The sequence below is a fragment of the Caretta caretta genome, chromosome 27 (assembly GCF_965140235.1).
Source record: "Caretta caretta isolate rCarCar2 chromosome 27, rCarCar1.hap1, whole genome shotgun sequence".
In the NCBI taxonomy this organism is placed as follows: Eukaryota; Metazoa; Chordata; order Testudines; family Cheloniidae; genus Caretta; species Caretta caretta.
This window is the reverse complement of record NC_134232.1, coordinates 3,013,813-3,029,909: the sequence shown is the minus strand read 5'-3', so window position 1 is coordinate 3,029,909 and position 16,097 is coordinate 3,013,813. Positions and strand designations below refer to the sequence as shown.

Here is a 16,097-nt window from a genome sequence, read left to right as displayed (position 1 = left end):
CTCCTTTTCTTTTTGCGAATACAGACTAATACGGCTGCTACTCTGAAACCACTGATTTTAAATGAATTTGTGCTCCTAAATTATTCAGGTGTTTTTGAAAATTCCAGCCAGTATGTAATGTTTGCTCTCTATTTTATGTTGTGCAATATTTATAAAGGGGCAATAATATGGGTACAGAATATTTAGGCACACCACTCTACTGCAAATTGTTTACGCAAAAAGAAAACAACAATTATTCAAAAGTACTATGTTTTCAAAGAGAAATTCTAAGTAGCAAATGCCCGACATTTAGTTATGAACATGAATGTGCTGCTGGACAGCTATCGCATGTGTATTTCTAAAAGAATGGCCAAAGCTTTTCTATTTAGCCACTATGTCATTTTTTTTCTGATTGACTTTCCAAGTACTTCCACTTGCATCTATTTTCCAACCAAGTTAATAAAAAACCACGTATAACTCTATAGCCCTCTCCACATGGACACACAGGCTGGCCTGAATAGAATACACTGAAGTACCCTACAGCCCCCAATCCCAGCTAGGGGTTCAAGGAGTTAAAAGGCTTTAACTATGTGGTGATGAAATAAGAGTTTAAGGAAGCTGTTTCACTGGCAAAGAGATAAGATACATCCTGAGGCACTGGACTGATCCCATCTGCACCACAGAGAGAAAAGGAAGAGAGAAGTTGTTAATGCCTCGTAGCAACAAATTAGTTTCACTGACTGATGGTACTAAGCAAGACATCAGCCTCTTTCTAACCTGGCACTTAACAACATGGAGGCAGGTGAAAAGATATGATAAATCTGCAGTAATGTCTCTATAAAACAACTGCAGTGAAGGTCTCTTCTTGGCAGTGCAAAAGTCAGATTGATTTTCCTGTAAGGCGGTAAAACAGCAAAACCTCACCCCATATGCACAGAAGATGCAGTTCTGTCACTCTGCCATCTCATTTTAGTCTTACGATACTTTCTTTGCCTGAAGAAATTAAGCAAGGCTGACAAGTAAGAAAGGTGCAGCAGAACATAAGCATATGATTTAAAGCAAGAGATCAATGGTTCTGGGTAATTTTATAGATCAAAAATATTTGTAGTAATACGTATTAAGTTGAGATTCTTCTTGTCTGAATTAGACTCCTGGGTAGATTTCACCTTAGATGGTATTTTGTAAAATGCATGTGCATTTAAATCACACTCTATGTAGCACTGTTTATGCTACCAGGGAGTAACTCTAGCACAGTCATCAGAAATAGTAAAAATGTCCTCCATCCCTGGAACAATTGTATGAGCATCACACCAGCTACAGCCAGGCTCACGACAACTGCAGAGCATACAGAGAAGATTAGATCAGGTGAAAATGCCAGAACACACACTGATTTTAGCCAGAACTGTGGATGCTCAGCTCCAACATTATAGTTCCAAAAAGGAAATCAGAACCTTCAAACTCCCCTTATTGAGGAGCTTTGCATCTCAATCCAGCAACTTCTTTCTACAGGCAGAGAGAAGACGGGATTGCAGCTTTCATTCTGCTTGGAATGGCAATGATAAGCGCACAGATTTTTACACTGGTCTGACCGTGAGTGAACCTTACACAGGCCTGACTATGCTACTTAGACTTTTCAGTTTTCCTTAAGCATTGAGCCTGTTATGATGAACCTAGCTGTTTGCAGAGAACTTACTAGAGGAAGGGGTCAGAGTTGTAAAAAGGTTTAACCGCCTTTTAAGTGTCTCTGAACAATAGGTGAACTTGTCAAAGTGAACAGGTCAGAAGACCTGACAATAGCTCAGGAAAAACATCTCTGGGAGATAAATCTAAGAAAATGATACTGGAAGATCAAGCCTTCTAAAAATACCAACTGCTTTGAGTTAGTTTTCCAGACCTGAAGAAGAGCGCTCTGTAAATTCAAAACCTTGTCTCTCTCAACAACAGAAGTTGGTCCAACAAAAGATATTACCTCACCCACCTTGTCTCTCTGACTGCTTGAATGGCCATTTATACTCCCTTTCTGCCTATCAATGCTTAGCTTAAGAACCCTTTGACAAAGAACATGCATATGTGCCAGACTGAAACAGACTGTCACAGGTAACCTTCGAAAGTTATAATTGAAGAGACAATTTGAAACCTTCATCAGAACAACTGGAACTTGTGCAGAGGTTTGAACAATTTAAGTAATTCAGCCCTAGGATAAGGATGACTGCATGGGTCAGCTATATTTGTGTGATAAAGAGTAACTAAATTTAAACATAACATGTCCAAAAAGAGAACTTACATTTGATGTTTGATATTATTTGCTTTTTTGATCTAAAAAGGAAAAACAGTCAACACCTTTATACTTTAACATCGATATGTCCAGTCTCAGGGGTTAGAGTCATACTGATGAGAGGAATGGACTAAATGATCCAATGAGTCCTTTCTATCCCAAATTTTTAATCTCTTAATACTCTGCAGTCATAAAGCTAATTGCAGGTTCTAATACACTTCTAAAACATTCTCTACAGTTACCAATTGCAAGCTAGTTTACAGTGGTTCTAAATCTATAAGGAATTCTTGCTGGTGAGAACCCCCTCAATGAGTTTGACCCAATGAATCCTCATCACTTTGTCCCACTAATTACTCCTCAATTCGACACCAAGCATGAAGAAACCCACTGACACTCCCTCCCCCACTGACCCACTCCCTCCCCCACTAAAGAAAATTGACTGATATGGCTTTTTATACTCTGAACTTTAAAAGAACCCCTCAGTGGGTTTTTACATCATAGCTTGTTCTGATTGGATGCGGGAGCCTCTTTTCCCATTCAATACAACATCTCCAATAGAGATACATGGTTAGCTAATACAGCCCAGAACTCTCCTCTGCTAATAACCAAAGGATTTGTTTAGCTTACATGCAAGATGGCTTTCTAAGAATTATACATTATCTTAAAATACAAATGGAGAAAGCAAATAGGCTTTTAAACACCTTAGTTTCCTTCTAAAAAATCAGAGCAGTATGTGTCAATGTAAAAGGCCCTCCCTTTTCATTATATTCACACCAGCTTTTGGTCACTTGGGCAAAGAATCTGTGTCTTTCAGCCTACACCTGTATGAGCTAATAAATCTGTATTTCAACACTATCAAATATCAAATGGCGCTTTTTACATTTTGGTTAATTTCCTTACCGTCTTAAGCTGACATTTCACGGTCCTTATCTCTTTAGTTAAACGCACAACGACCTTCATAAATCACAAACACTAAGAGCAGGACATCCTCATTTCATTCTGAAATCCTATATGAGGAGACCATTTATAAACACATTATGGATGTTGCAGAGACCTACATGCACGTAGGCAGCATTTCAAGTGTGGTTCTGCTCTAAAATGGTATCACCCTATGCAAAAGGAATGTTTACCACTTTTTATACTTGTAAGAACAGCACAACTGTGGGGAAGTGGACTGGATTCCACTTCTTGTGCATCATCAGAATTGTTTAGTAAGTTGTTATCACAGTTACTCTTGTGCAAGTCCACCGTCACCAAGACTGAACAGATGTCTCTGAGGGCCGAGCCTGGCCTCTGGAACCTTTACTACTGATGGTGCACAAGGAAGAAAGAAACCAGCTTGTCTCAGATCCCACTGGAGTCTGCAGATCTGACTGTTGGTGGGGACAGTGGATGAGACAACTTTCTTCCTTGTAGACTGAAAGCATTTGATTATTGAATCAGTGACACACAAATAACATGGAGTCCTCTGACAGCATTTTACAGTCATTTCTCATCTGCAAGTTCCGCTAAGTCAGTGAGAGTTGGTGGGGTGCCCTGCAGGCCCTAAGTGAGGCAAAGGTCTCATGCCATAATGCTCAATGGTATGTCAAAGAACTGGTTCATATGAGTCTTGGTTCTGGAATTTATCTCTGAACTGCAGAGATAGCATGTGCCCAGCCATGGGAAGGAGGCAATGCCTTATGTCATACTCTGACAAAGTGCTGATAAGATCTAAAGAGACTCCAGCCCAGGCCTCCTTCAGATATGTGGAAATGGTTTGATACAGGCCTAACACAGCACGTCACATCTTGGCTCTGTCTGCCTCTGGAAGGACACCAGTCTCTCGTGAGAGGATCCAACTGCTGTATCTCTCATGTTCCAAAGTGCAACTGGCTGCGGGCAGAACTGAGGCACTATTCCAAGTACTAGGTCTCTAAAAGCACAGATCTCGTGCCTGCACCCCTTCCTTGGGATGTGGGGCTCTGCACCCCAGCTGCCCAGACCTTGGAACCAGTGCCAAAGTCCTCCGAGTCCCCAGCTCTGTGGGCATTCTGAGCTTCTTGATTAACTCTTTCAGGACAACATGGCAGGCCAGTGAGGAATACAGGCTTAGCAAATGGATTTCTTAACCACAAACACTTTGCTCTTGAAAGCACTCAAAAATTATAGAGCTTTGAAAAAACAATTAATACTGAACACAGCCCACCCTCTGTCTGATCTCACACCTCCTGTGAGTCCTGGGTTTTGTCAGCTTCCATAGGCTAGGCAGCCCTTTGGTCCTCCTCTCTCTTTAGCCTGGTCCCCTTGTGGTTGGGGCCTGCCTGCCTTCACAGGGAACCTTCCTCCCTTGAATATACTCTCAAGTTATCGGGCTCAGTACAGGGATAACTGGGTGAAATGTAATGACCTGTGATCATGACATGAGAGACTTCATGATTCCATTTACATGGAATGTAAAGTGTGCCCTGTTTGGAGATGCCATACTGCCCTCAGTGTGCTTCTTCTCCAGGAAGAAGGGTGGGAGAAGAGGGTGAGCATCTAAGCAATTGTCACTTAGGCTGCTCCATAAGTTGATCAGCAGGGGCACTCAGTGTTCCCAGCCATCCACACTCAACCAATTCATGAAGAATAGTTGCTTGCCCTACAGTAACTGTCATTCTTCTAGATGTTGTTAGCGTGGATCCCGCTGTGGGTGCACATGCCTCATGTACACAAGATTGGAGTCTTGAACTGCAGCGTCCATCAGGGCTGCATACCCACGTGAGAGCATGAAGAATGGAGCAACTGCATCCCTCTATGTCCCCTTGCAATTCGAAGCCTGAGGATGCGAAAAGCAGGGACAGAGGGAAGGTTGTGGGATCCATACTGACTATAACTCCTCAGAGAAGGACAGTTATGTAGGGTTCAGCAACCACTCTCTCTCCAAGTATATGTCAGTGTAGATCCCACTGCAGGTGACTGTCAAGAAGTAACCCCTCTGGATGGTGGGATGAGAAGCATCAGTTGCATGAGTCAAACAATTTTATACTGTTCTCCCAAACTCCGCAACATCCTTTGTGGCTAAGTCCAACACAATGTCTGACAAAGGTTAGTGGTTAACTCCACAATGCAACTGGCTTGCTGATTTCAGAAACTGACACATTTCTCAAGCATACGTTAAGCAGGAGAGGTACATCAGCCAACTGGCAAATGTAGTCAGATACAGTGTGTTACCCACTGAAAGATTTTGTTTGTGATGAAATGGCCTGGTCTTTGGAATGGCCAGCAACAAACGGAAACAAATGGGAAGGCAATCGGAACAGTTTGGTTCTGTAAATGTAGTAAAAAAACAGGGCACTTGAAACATCCAGTTTGTGTAAATTTGTCTCTCCCAGTGTAGAGTGGGACTTGAGAAGAAGACAGACAAGTTACCTGATTGTTTCAGATGGAATTCTGAGACCATCTCAGGAACAAAACTTAGGGTGAGGTTTTAACACCACCTTGTCTCTGTGATCTACTGTGTAGGGGGGGAAGTCAGCCATGAGAATTTGAGTGTGCTTCTATCCTAAGCCGCTTGAGCGCAGCTTAGGATAGAAAACTGGGAGAAAGATGCCTTGGTTAACTTGAAACTGGGAGATGACCTCAGGGAGGAAAGCTGGATACCGCCTGAGCTGAACCTTGTCCTTATAGAACACTGTGTAAGGAGGCTCTGATGTTAAGGCCTTGAGCTCAGACACCCTCCTGGCTGACGTTATTGCTACCAGAAACACCACCTTGTATGAGAGAAACAGTAGATAACATGTTGCCAGTGATTTGAAAGGTGGCCCCATTAGCCTGGAAATGACCAGATTGAGGTCCCAGGTCAGGACCGGCCGTCGAACGTGCAGATATAGCCTGTCGAGACCTTTCAGGAAACGACTGGCCATGGGGTTGGCAAAGACCGACTGGCCCTCCATGCCTGGATGGAAGGCCAAAATGGTGGCCAAGTGCACCTTTACTGACTCTCTGGACTCCCCTGCTGCTTAAGGTGAAGAAGATAACCCAGTATGAGGGGCATGCACATGAGAGTTGGACGGTGTTGTGCCAGGTAGGTAGCCCTCATGGAAGGTTTCCTACTGCCAAGGAGGACTTGTCTGACTGGGTCCTAACAAGTGAGCTCCATCGGGTTCAGACATGGAGTTTCCATGCCATGAAGCTCAGTAATTTGAGGTTAGGGTGCTTGAGACAGCCGTGATCCTGAGTTATCAAGTCCGGGAAGAGCAGCAAGGTGATTGGGGCTTTCCAGGAGAGATGTCTACCAGTGCTGAAGCTATCAAAATCACTGAGGCCTTGTCCCTCTGAACTTTGAGGAGCACCTTATGAACAAGAGGAATTGGAGGGAAGGCATCTGCGATGGAGCCGGGGCTGTGATTCAGGAAGGAACAAAACTGCTGGCACTTCCTGTTATGTTGCATGGCGAACAGGTCTATCTGGGGAAACCCTCACTGTTGGAAGATGAGGTTCATGACATCTGGGCACCGAGACCACTTGTGGCCATGGAACAACCTGCTAAGATAATCCGACAACTCGTTCTGTACTCTAGGGAGGTACGATGCTTCCAGGTGTATCAAGTGAGCTACGCAGAAGTCCCACAGCTTGAGGGCTTCCTGCCTAAGGGGAGAGGAGCATGCACCCCCGTCTGTTTATAAAAAACATCGCTGTGGTGCTGTCCATCATGACCGATACACATTTCCCTTCCAGATGCACCCAGGAGGTCTGGCATGCCAGGCGGACCACTCAGCTCTCGGATGTTGATGTGAAAAGAGAGCTCCACCTGGGATCAGAGACTTGTGTCCTGAGGTCTCCCAGATATGCACCCCACCCCAGCACGTCTGTCACCAGCGAGAGGGATGGCTGAGGTCTGGTGAAGGGAAATCCCTCAACCACCACCTGTGGGTCGAACTACCACAGGAGGGACTCGAGGACCGGGTGGGGAAGAGTGAGAACCTTGTCCACATTGTCCCGAATCGGCTGATATACTGAGGCCAGCTATGCTTGAAGTTGCCGGAGTCCGAGCCTGACGTGCTGTACCACATAGGTACAAACGGCCATGTGTCCCAGAAGTTTTAAGCAATTTCTTGCTGGAACCACGAATCCGGAAGGTACGCCCTGGCCTGCGTGGAGTCCAATACCACCCCTATAAACTCTATCCGCTGAATGGGGGACAGAGTTGATTTTTGCACATTGAGGAGAAGGCCCAGTTGGTCGAATGTTGTTCTCATGAAGTCAACTTGCACCTCCACTGCCACTGCCTTGATCAGTCAGTTGTTGAGTACGGAAACACCTGGAGGAATGCAGCAACGACTGCCATGCACTTGATAAACAGTCAAGGAGCCACTGACAGGCCGAACAGGAGGACTGTGACCGGGTATTGATTGTGGCTCACCATGAACCTGAGGTACCTTCTGTGGGACGGCGTGATTGAAATGTGAAAGTAAGTGTCCTTAAAGTCCCCTGGATCCAAGGAAGGGATGATGGAGGGGGACACCCTGACATCAGCTCCCACCCACACCCCACCCCACCCCCACTCTGCACAGCCAGAAGGAGGGTCCCAGGAGCAGCTGCAGGACGGAGCAACGTTGGGGGAGGGCAGGGTGGATTTGATTTAAATCATGATTTAAATATCACTAATCAGGAAGACTCAATTTAATCATGGATTTCTACATAAAAGTGCATTCTTGTTGGTTGTTATAACCTTAATACATATTCTTCACAACTCAGAGATAGATGTAGGTTTCATTTTTAGAAGGAACACATCATACATTTTAAAGTGATTTATTTTGAAAACTTTTCAGATTAGTTTTACAGCTATATCAGAAAATGAATGATTGTTTGGTTATTCCATTTACCAAAGGTAACTGAAGCAGATATTTATGAAGTCATTGGGAGGTAAACTATCTCCAGTTTAATAGGTTAATCATTAATATTTGGAGGATTTTCTTGCCATGCTGTATTAGGAGGAGATCATCACCAGACAAACATTTAAATTGTTTTATTTAACTAAAACAATGTTAAGTATTCTGGATTTTTTTCTTCAACAGCAAACATATATTTTAACAAAACAAGCACATGTCCCTCGCTTCTCACATTTATCTCCAGACTTCTTCTCCTTGTCCAGATCTATTCCGCCCCCAACAATCTTCTATTTTTTGAACTTTTCGAAACTTTGCACTTTTAGAGAGAGGTAAGGGATTGACTCTGTGTACACAAATTTGCAGAGGGACAATTGAGTTGAGATCTGTTATTTCTCTCCTCTATATATTTAAAACATTTTTTGCTGTTAACAAGCATGTTACCTCTGGAGACACACATCCACAGTTTAAGAACTGCAAAACTAAGCATCTCTGATGGTATCTTCTAGATTGAGCACTGAGTCCCATTGGGTAGATAGAAAGATTAACCTAAATAATCTATACAGAAGCCCCTGGAACTCCATAAGATTGGGTCCCTAATCCATGAACTATTGGAACTCATTTACAAAACTTCTCTTAAATATATTGTCTCATACTATAGAATTAGAATTTATAATCCCTATTCCATCATGAGCTATCTTTGAGCTATAATGTATCTTAATTAAAACTGTCTTTACATAGGTTTTTTCCTCAAAAAGCATTTTATCAAAAAAGTCCGATTTAAATAAAAAAATCCAATTTTTTTGATTTTTTAAAAAAAAATAATTGATTTTTATCCACCCTGGGGGAGGGGCACCTGAACACATTCTGCCAGCTGTCCGCACTCTGCTATCAGCTGGAGATCACTTAAATCTCTCCTGCGCGGTTGCCCAAGCGCGCACCTTACAGGGAACACAGGCGCTCCCGCTGATTGGCTGCGTCTCCTACCAGGGAGTCTGGCGGAGGGTGGGTGTACAGGTGCCCATAGCCCTTCGAGGGAACAAAGTACCTATGCTTGTTCCTCTTTGCAGTTGGAGGCAAAAAGGCAGGGGTCTGCCACCACGTCTTATTGGCCTCACTAAGGGCAGGTCTTTCACTACCCGCCGATCCGGTGGGTAGTGATCGATCTATTGGGGATCGATTTATCGTGTCTCACCTAGACGTGATAAATCGATCCCCAAACATGCTCCCCATTGACTCCGGAATTCCACCTCACAAGAGGCGAAAGCGGAGTCGACAGGGGAGCAGCAGCAGTCGACTCGCCGCCGTCCTCACGGCCAGGTAAGTCGACCTAAGATACGCCGACTTCAGCTACGCTATTCGCGTAGCTGAAGTTGCATATCTTAGGTTGACCCCTTCGACTCCCTTAGGGAACGGATGGCCAGGATCCCCTGGGGGACTAACTTGAAGGGGAAAGGAGTCCAGGAGAGCTGGCTGTATTTCAAGGAATCCCTGTTGAGGTTACAGGGACAAACCATCCCGATGAGTCAAAAGAATAGTAAATATGGCAGGCGACCAGCTTGGCTTAATGGTGAAATCTTAGCGGATCTTAAACATAAAAAAGAAGCTTACAAGAAGTGGAAGGTTGGACATATGACCAGGGAAGAGTATAAAAATATTGCTCGGGCATGTAGGAATGTTATCAGGAGGGCCAAATCGCACCTGGAGCTGCAGCTAGCCAGAGATGTCAAGAGTAACAAGAAGGGTTTCTTCAGGTATGTTGGCAACAAGAAGAAAGCCAAGGAATGTGTGGGCCCCTTACTGAATGAGGGAGGCAAACTAGTGACAGAGGATGTGGAAAAAGCTAATGTACTCAATGCTTTTTTTGCCTCTGTTTTCACTAACAAGGTCAGCTCCCAGACTGCTACGCTGAGCATCACAAAATGGGGAAGAGATGGCCAGCCCTCTGTGGAGATAGAGGTGGTTAGGGTCTATTTAGAAAAGCTGGACGTGCACAAGTCCATGGGGCCGGACGAGTTGCATCCGAGAGTGCTGAAGGAACTGGCGGCTGTGATTGCAGAGCCATTGGCCATTATCTTTGAAAACTCGTGGCGAACCGGGGAAGTCCCGGATGACTGGAAAAAGGCTAATGTAGTGCCAATCTTTAAAAAAGGGAAGAAGGAGGATCCTGGGAACTACAGGCCAGTCAGCCTCACTTCAGTCCCTGGAAAAATCATGGAGCAGGTCCTCAAAGAATCAATCCTGAAGCACTTGCATGAGAGGAAAGTGATCAGGAACAGCCAGCATGGATTCACCAAGGGAAGGTCATGCCTGACTAATCTAATCGCCTTTTATGATGAGATTACTGGTTCTGTGGATGAAGGGAAAGCAGTGGATGTATTGTTTCTTGACTTTAGCAAAGCTTTTGACACGGTCTCCCACAGTATTCTTGTCAGCAAGTTAAGGAAGTATGGGCTGGATGAATGCACTACAAGGTGGGTAGAAAGCTGGCTAGATTGTCGGGCTCAACGGGTAGTTATCAATGGCTCCATGTCTAGTTGGCAGCCGGTATCAAGTGGAGTGCCCCAAGGGTCGGTCCTGGGGCCGGTTTTGTTCAATATCTTCATAAATGATCTGGAGGATGGTGTGGATTGCACTCTCAGCAAATTTGCGGATGATACTAAACTGGGAGGAGTGGTAGATACGCCGGAGGGGAGGGATAGGATACAGAAGGACCTAGACAAATTGGAGGATTGGGCCAAAAGAAATCTGATGAGGTTCAATAAGGATAAGTGCAGGGTCCTGCACTTAGGACGGAAGAACCCAATGCACAGCTACAGACTAGGGACCGAATGGCTAGGCAGCAGTTCTGTGGAAAAGGACCTAGGGGTGACAGTGGACGAGAAGCTGGATATGAGTCAGCAGTGTGCCCTTGTTGCCAAGAAGGCCAATGGCATTTTGGGATGTATAAGTAGGGGCATAGCGAGCAGATCGAGGGACGTGATCGTTCCCCTCTATTCGACATTAGTGAGGCCTCATCTGGAGTACTGTGTCCAGTTTTGGGCCCCACACTTCAAGAAGGATGTGGATAAATTGGAGAGAGTCCAGCGAAGGGCAACTAAAATGATTAGGGGTCTGGAACACATGAGTTATGAGGAGAGGCTGAGGGAGCTGGGATTGTTTAGCCTGCAGAAGAGAAGAATGAGGGGGGATTTGATAGCTGCTTTCAACTACCTGAAAGGGGGTTCCAAAGAGGATGGCTCTAGACTGTTCTCAATGGTATCAGATGACAGAACGAGGAGTAATGGTCTCAAGCTGCAGTGGGGGAGGTTTAGATTGGATATTAGGAAAAACTTTTTCACTAAGAGGGTGGTGAAACACTGGAATGCGTTACCTAGGGAGGTGGTAGAATCTCCTTCCTTAGAGGTTTTTAAGGTCAGGCTTGACAAAGCCCTGGCTGGGATGATTTAACTGGGAATTGGTCCTGCTTCGAGCAGGGGGTTGGACTAGATGACCTTCTGGGGTCCCTTCCAACCCTTATATTCTATGATTCTATGACCCTTCCCCCACACACACACAGTGTAGACCAGGGCTAATTGTTTTAATTAGTGGCAGGGCAATGTGGGAGGGGCCCAAGGGAGCAAGGATGTCGACCATGTGGTCAGCGTCTTCCACCACCTCCTCTGCCTGGATCCCCAGGTTCTGTGCCACCCTCATAAGCAGCTGCTGCAGCATCTTGCTTTCCTCCAGGGCCGGGGCCACTGACGTGTCCACCACAACCTCATCACGTGAGAACGAAGCCCTGGCTGGCAATGGGCACTGTTCCTGCCCTCAGCACTGAGGTGGGTCTCTTGACCCCCAGTGCCCCAGCACAGTCACCGACATTAGGACTGGCACGGTCACTACCAGTGGTGCCGCGGTCATCGACGCTGTGGCAGCTGTGTAGCTACTGCCGGTGCCCCCAGTGCCGACAGTGTCAGATCCAAGGCTGGCGCGATTGGCTTCGGAGTGGCGGAGGCACAAAAAACATCGAGATCATTGACGCGGACCTTGAGTGCGACCTTTGGCTCTGGTGGAACCCCCAGGGCATCCAGAATGGCTACTGACCTGGCCACAGTGCCAGGTAGGGCTGTCTGTCGTGCCGGGACTCAGACCTTCTGCCCCTGCTGGAGTGGTATGACTCCACCTCCGATTCCGAGAACTCCAAATAGGAAGACCACGGAAGAGCGGTGCCAGCAACCTGCAACAGGGGCTGGGGGACCGGTGTGGCTCCCCCGCATGGGTGGAAGGTGCCGGAGCGCGATGCCTGGGCGATGGTGAACACCGCCCCATCATCGCCAGCTTGCTCCTAGAAGACACCAAGGGTCGTACTGGGGCTGAAGGCCCTGGTGATCTGTCCCACCTTGGAGGGGAGGATGGCACCATGAGCTCCATCAAGTTCCTGGCCGCCTCAAACGCCTCCATCGTGGATGGAAGCTGCAACTCACAGCTCCAATGGACCAGGGAGCCCTGAGGGTCCGGAATTAACTGGTCCCTGCGGGAGCAGGAGTCAATACGATCCTAGTTGGTGGCAGGGCTGAGCTGGCATGGCCCAACGCGGGTCTCATGGATGCCGGCTCCTTCGGTTTTGCTGGAGGAGAACGGCCCCTCTCCAGCCTCCTCTTCTTTTGGGGCACCGGCGATTGAGAACAGTGCTGCCCCATGGCCTGCGCCAAGGCCTGATGGGTGGAGCCATGACGGTACTGACAGCCTCTGGCCTCCTTCGTTGGCGCTGGCTTGTGCGCCACCGGTGCACTCTGCACCGATGACTACGTGCTCAGGGTCAACTCTGCCGACCCAGGGTCCGAGTGTGGATGGAGCGCAGCCTCCATCAAGAGGACCTTAAGACGCTGGTCTCGGTCCTTCAGAGTCCCGGGATGAAACCCTCTGCAAATTCTGCAGCACTCCTTTTGGTGTCTCTCTCCCAAACACTTCAGACAAGAAGTGTGTGGGTCACTCCTGGGCATCAACTTGCCACAGTCCTCCCAGGATTTAAAACCCGGGAACCGAGGCATGCCCGGGTGCCGGAAAGAGCATTTGGGGGTTGGGGGAACTTGTAGAAATTAAACTTACAGGAAAAAACCTATCTAAACTAACTACTACTACTAAACTATAATAATAAACTATATACAAAGTACGAAAGCCACTGCTAGAGTGGAGATGCTTCTGAAGCAAGTGATACAGATGTTCTGGCTAACCGTCACCGGTGGTAAGAAGGAACTGAGGGAGTGGTAGGTCGGCAGGGCCCTATATTGAGCACCATGCACGCACGACCCCAGGGGGCGTCCAGGCCAACCTGACGGATACTGCTAGGGGAAAAATCTTCTGGTTGCCATACACATGGTGCACACACACCTAATTGCAATCAACACAAGCAATCACTTGAAGAACAACAAAAGTTCTGACACTTGGTGTGTCCTTGGCTGCAAACAGATCGATCATGGGAACCCCCCAATAGTAAAATACTGGCTCTTTGAGGGACCTCCACAGTGACCGCTCAGGACTGGCCACAGATTATCTGCTCAGAAAGTCTGCCACGTTCTTGTTGACTCCTGGGAGGTGAAGAGCTATTGGGGTGTAACTCAGACCCTTGAAGGGCGTGGCCACCGGTACCACTGCTGTAGTCAGTACCGAATCACTAACCTGCCTTCTTTCCTGCACACCAGACAGCAAATAAGCGTCTCTCTTCAGACATGGGGTCTTCAGAGAATTTGGAGGCTTTGCCTCAGCAGAGTGATGTTTAGAGTCCTCCTTTGGGGGCAGGGGGGTGTCCTATGTGGTGCTTGGAGCTGTGCTGAGGTAGCCAGTGCCGAAGTAGTCTGTGTCAAAGACATCAGCATCTTCTTCAACGCTGCATTCCCTCAAGATCCCGGAGCATTGTGTCTGGTTGAGGAAGCACTGACTCATTATTTCTTAGGCTCTGGTCTGCACATTTGTGTTTATTCTGGGTCAGAAGTGATCTGCATGGACTGCTCCAGCAGATGTAGCTTACAGCCCTGGACTTGAAAGTCCTAATAAAGAGAGACCAGCATGCACGGCCCTGGCAAGCAGAGCACATATACAGGATATGGCTCTATCCCAAGTAGAACAGACATCAAAACGACGTCTGTCTGGGAGGGGGATCAGGCAGTCACAGGGGTCAAGGTTTGATCCCTGATGACTTCAAGTCTGCCCTAAGGTGTGGGATTTGGAAAATAGCACCTCACCATGCTGTGCACTGGTGTTGGGATGAGAGGGAGGCTGCCAAGAAATGTTTGTGGGGGGTGGATGGGTGTGTTTTAACATCCAATATAAAGCAGTGGAGAAGATGAAGTTTTTCACCAAAATTGTGAAACACACATTTTTTAAAGGTCTGAAGAAAGTAACAGGTCAGGTACTCACTAGGTTCACCTTGTTCCTTGGGGCGGTAAGACAGAACCAACAGGGGGTCACAACCCCGCCGCCCCTTATTGCCCTCACATGGGGAACAAGAAGATACTGGGCATGTGCGTGACTGTGAAGAACACTGCTATTCAAAAGACTGATCTCATGCCCATGAGGCACACAGGCATCTCCTAAGGGATCCACCCTGATACACACTGGAAGAATTTCCATTAGTCCCAAGGATTACTCACACACACACACAACACCCTGCCTCCAGACCATTGTAATTAGTTAACCGCTTTCCTTTCAACCTTTTTATGAATCTGTTGATGCATCTGATTCATCACTACGCCAGTTCTCTTGCATGTTCATTCAGGGCCACATAATAGGCATTTAGGGGACACAAGCTGGAGATGGAGAAATAGACATATTTTGTCCATATGAAAAACAATGACGTTCATATCTTGGAATCCATGTGAGATCCCCAACTCCTGAGGTATGTAGAGGCTCCATTATATACCGGAACAAAAAAATCATACAAGTGTAACAATTTCACAGCCATTCCTTTTGTCTGTTTTCTGGGTGGGGGAATTTATGACTGACCTTTATGTGTCTGTTCATAGCAGTAGACTGTGCCGCTCGCACCAGACCCTCTAATTCAGCACCACTGAAGTTTTTGGTCTCCACAGACAGTTCTTTAATATCCACATCTTCAGACAGCAGCTGGTGTTCCCGCATCCTTGCTGTGTGGATATGAAGAATCTGAAGTCGGCCCTTCTCATCTGGTAAACCTGAGAATTGTAAACAGAAAGTGTCAGTCCTTGTCCTCTGCTGTCTCAATGCAGCAACTTCAGGACAACAGTGTTACTGGCAGCCTCTCCTTACAGCTACAGCATGCAGGTGATTGCTTATCTCCATGAGCAGCCTCCATTCATGTATGAAGTAGGATACTTTACAGTGACTTTTATCAGAGAACCTCAAAAAACATTAATGACACCTCAGCCCCCCTGTGACTAGGGCTTGTGGACATGACCACTGAGTTCGCAGCAAGCGAGGGTGTGAATGTACCCACATTAGATGCCCATATGCACCCTGCGGCTGTGCACTAAGAGCTCCCTAGTGCACTTGAATTTACTGCCATTTCAAAGCGTGGTAGATCAAATCGCATTACAGAATTCTTCTTGTGCAGCAGCAAGGTCCACACAGACACTTAGTGTGTGGCAAGCTAGTGCAGGGTAGATTCACATCCCAGCTTGCTGCAAACTAAGTCTAACAAGCCTTTAGTCAGAATTATCCCCCATTTACAGATGGAGAAAATGATACACAAGGTTTAAGTGATTTGATCATGCAGCAAGTCACTGGCAGAGAAGGAACTCCTGTATTCAATTCCTGAATCCCAGTTGCCACGTGTCACACATGCAGGCAGGCTGGCCTCATGCATTCAGCGGAGGTATGGGCAAGCCGGGGAGTTTGGGCTATAATTAAGGCTGCATGTCTGTCTTTTGCAGAGGCCGGTGCAGCTGGCTCAGGGGCTGCCCAAACACTCGGACAGCCCCAAGGACAGCATCAGCAGTTTGGGTGCGGGAGGGGGCTCAGGCTGTATCAGGGGG

General features: G+C 46.8%; 1 protein-coding gene across 3 annotated transcripts in view; it reads right to left on the bottom strand.

Annotated features, from left to right (window-relative positions):
- Positions 1-16,097, bottom strand: part of NSF (N-ethylmaleimide sensitive factor, vesicle fusing ATPase) — a 188,707-nt gene that overhangs the window by 65,291 nt on the left and 107,319 nt on the right. For all 3 annotated transcript variants that reach the window (XM_048829795.2, XM_048829796.2, XM_048829799.2), the window contains exon 12: positions 15,091-15,278. In XM_048829795.2, coding sequence (XP_048685752.1) covers positions 15,091-15,278 — 188 coding nt within the window. The remainder of the gene's footprint in view (positions 1-15,090; positions 15,279-16,097) is intronic.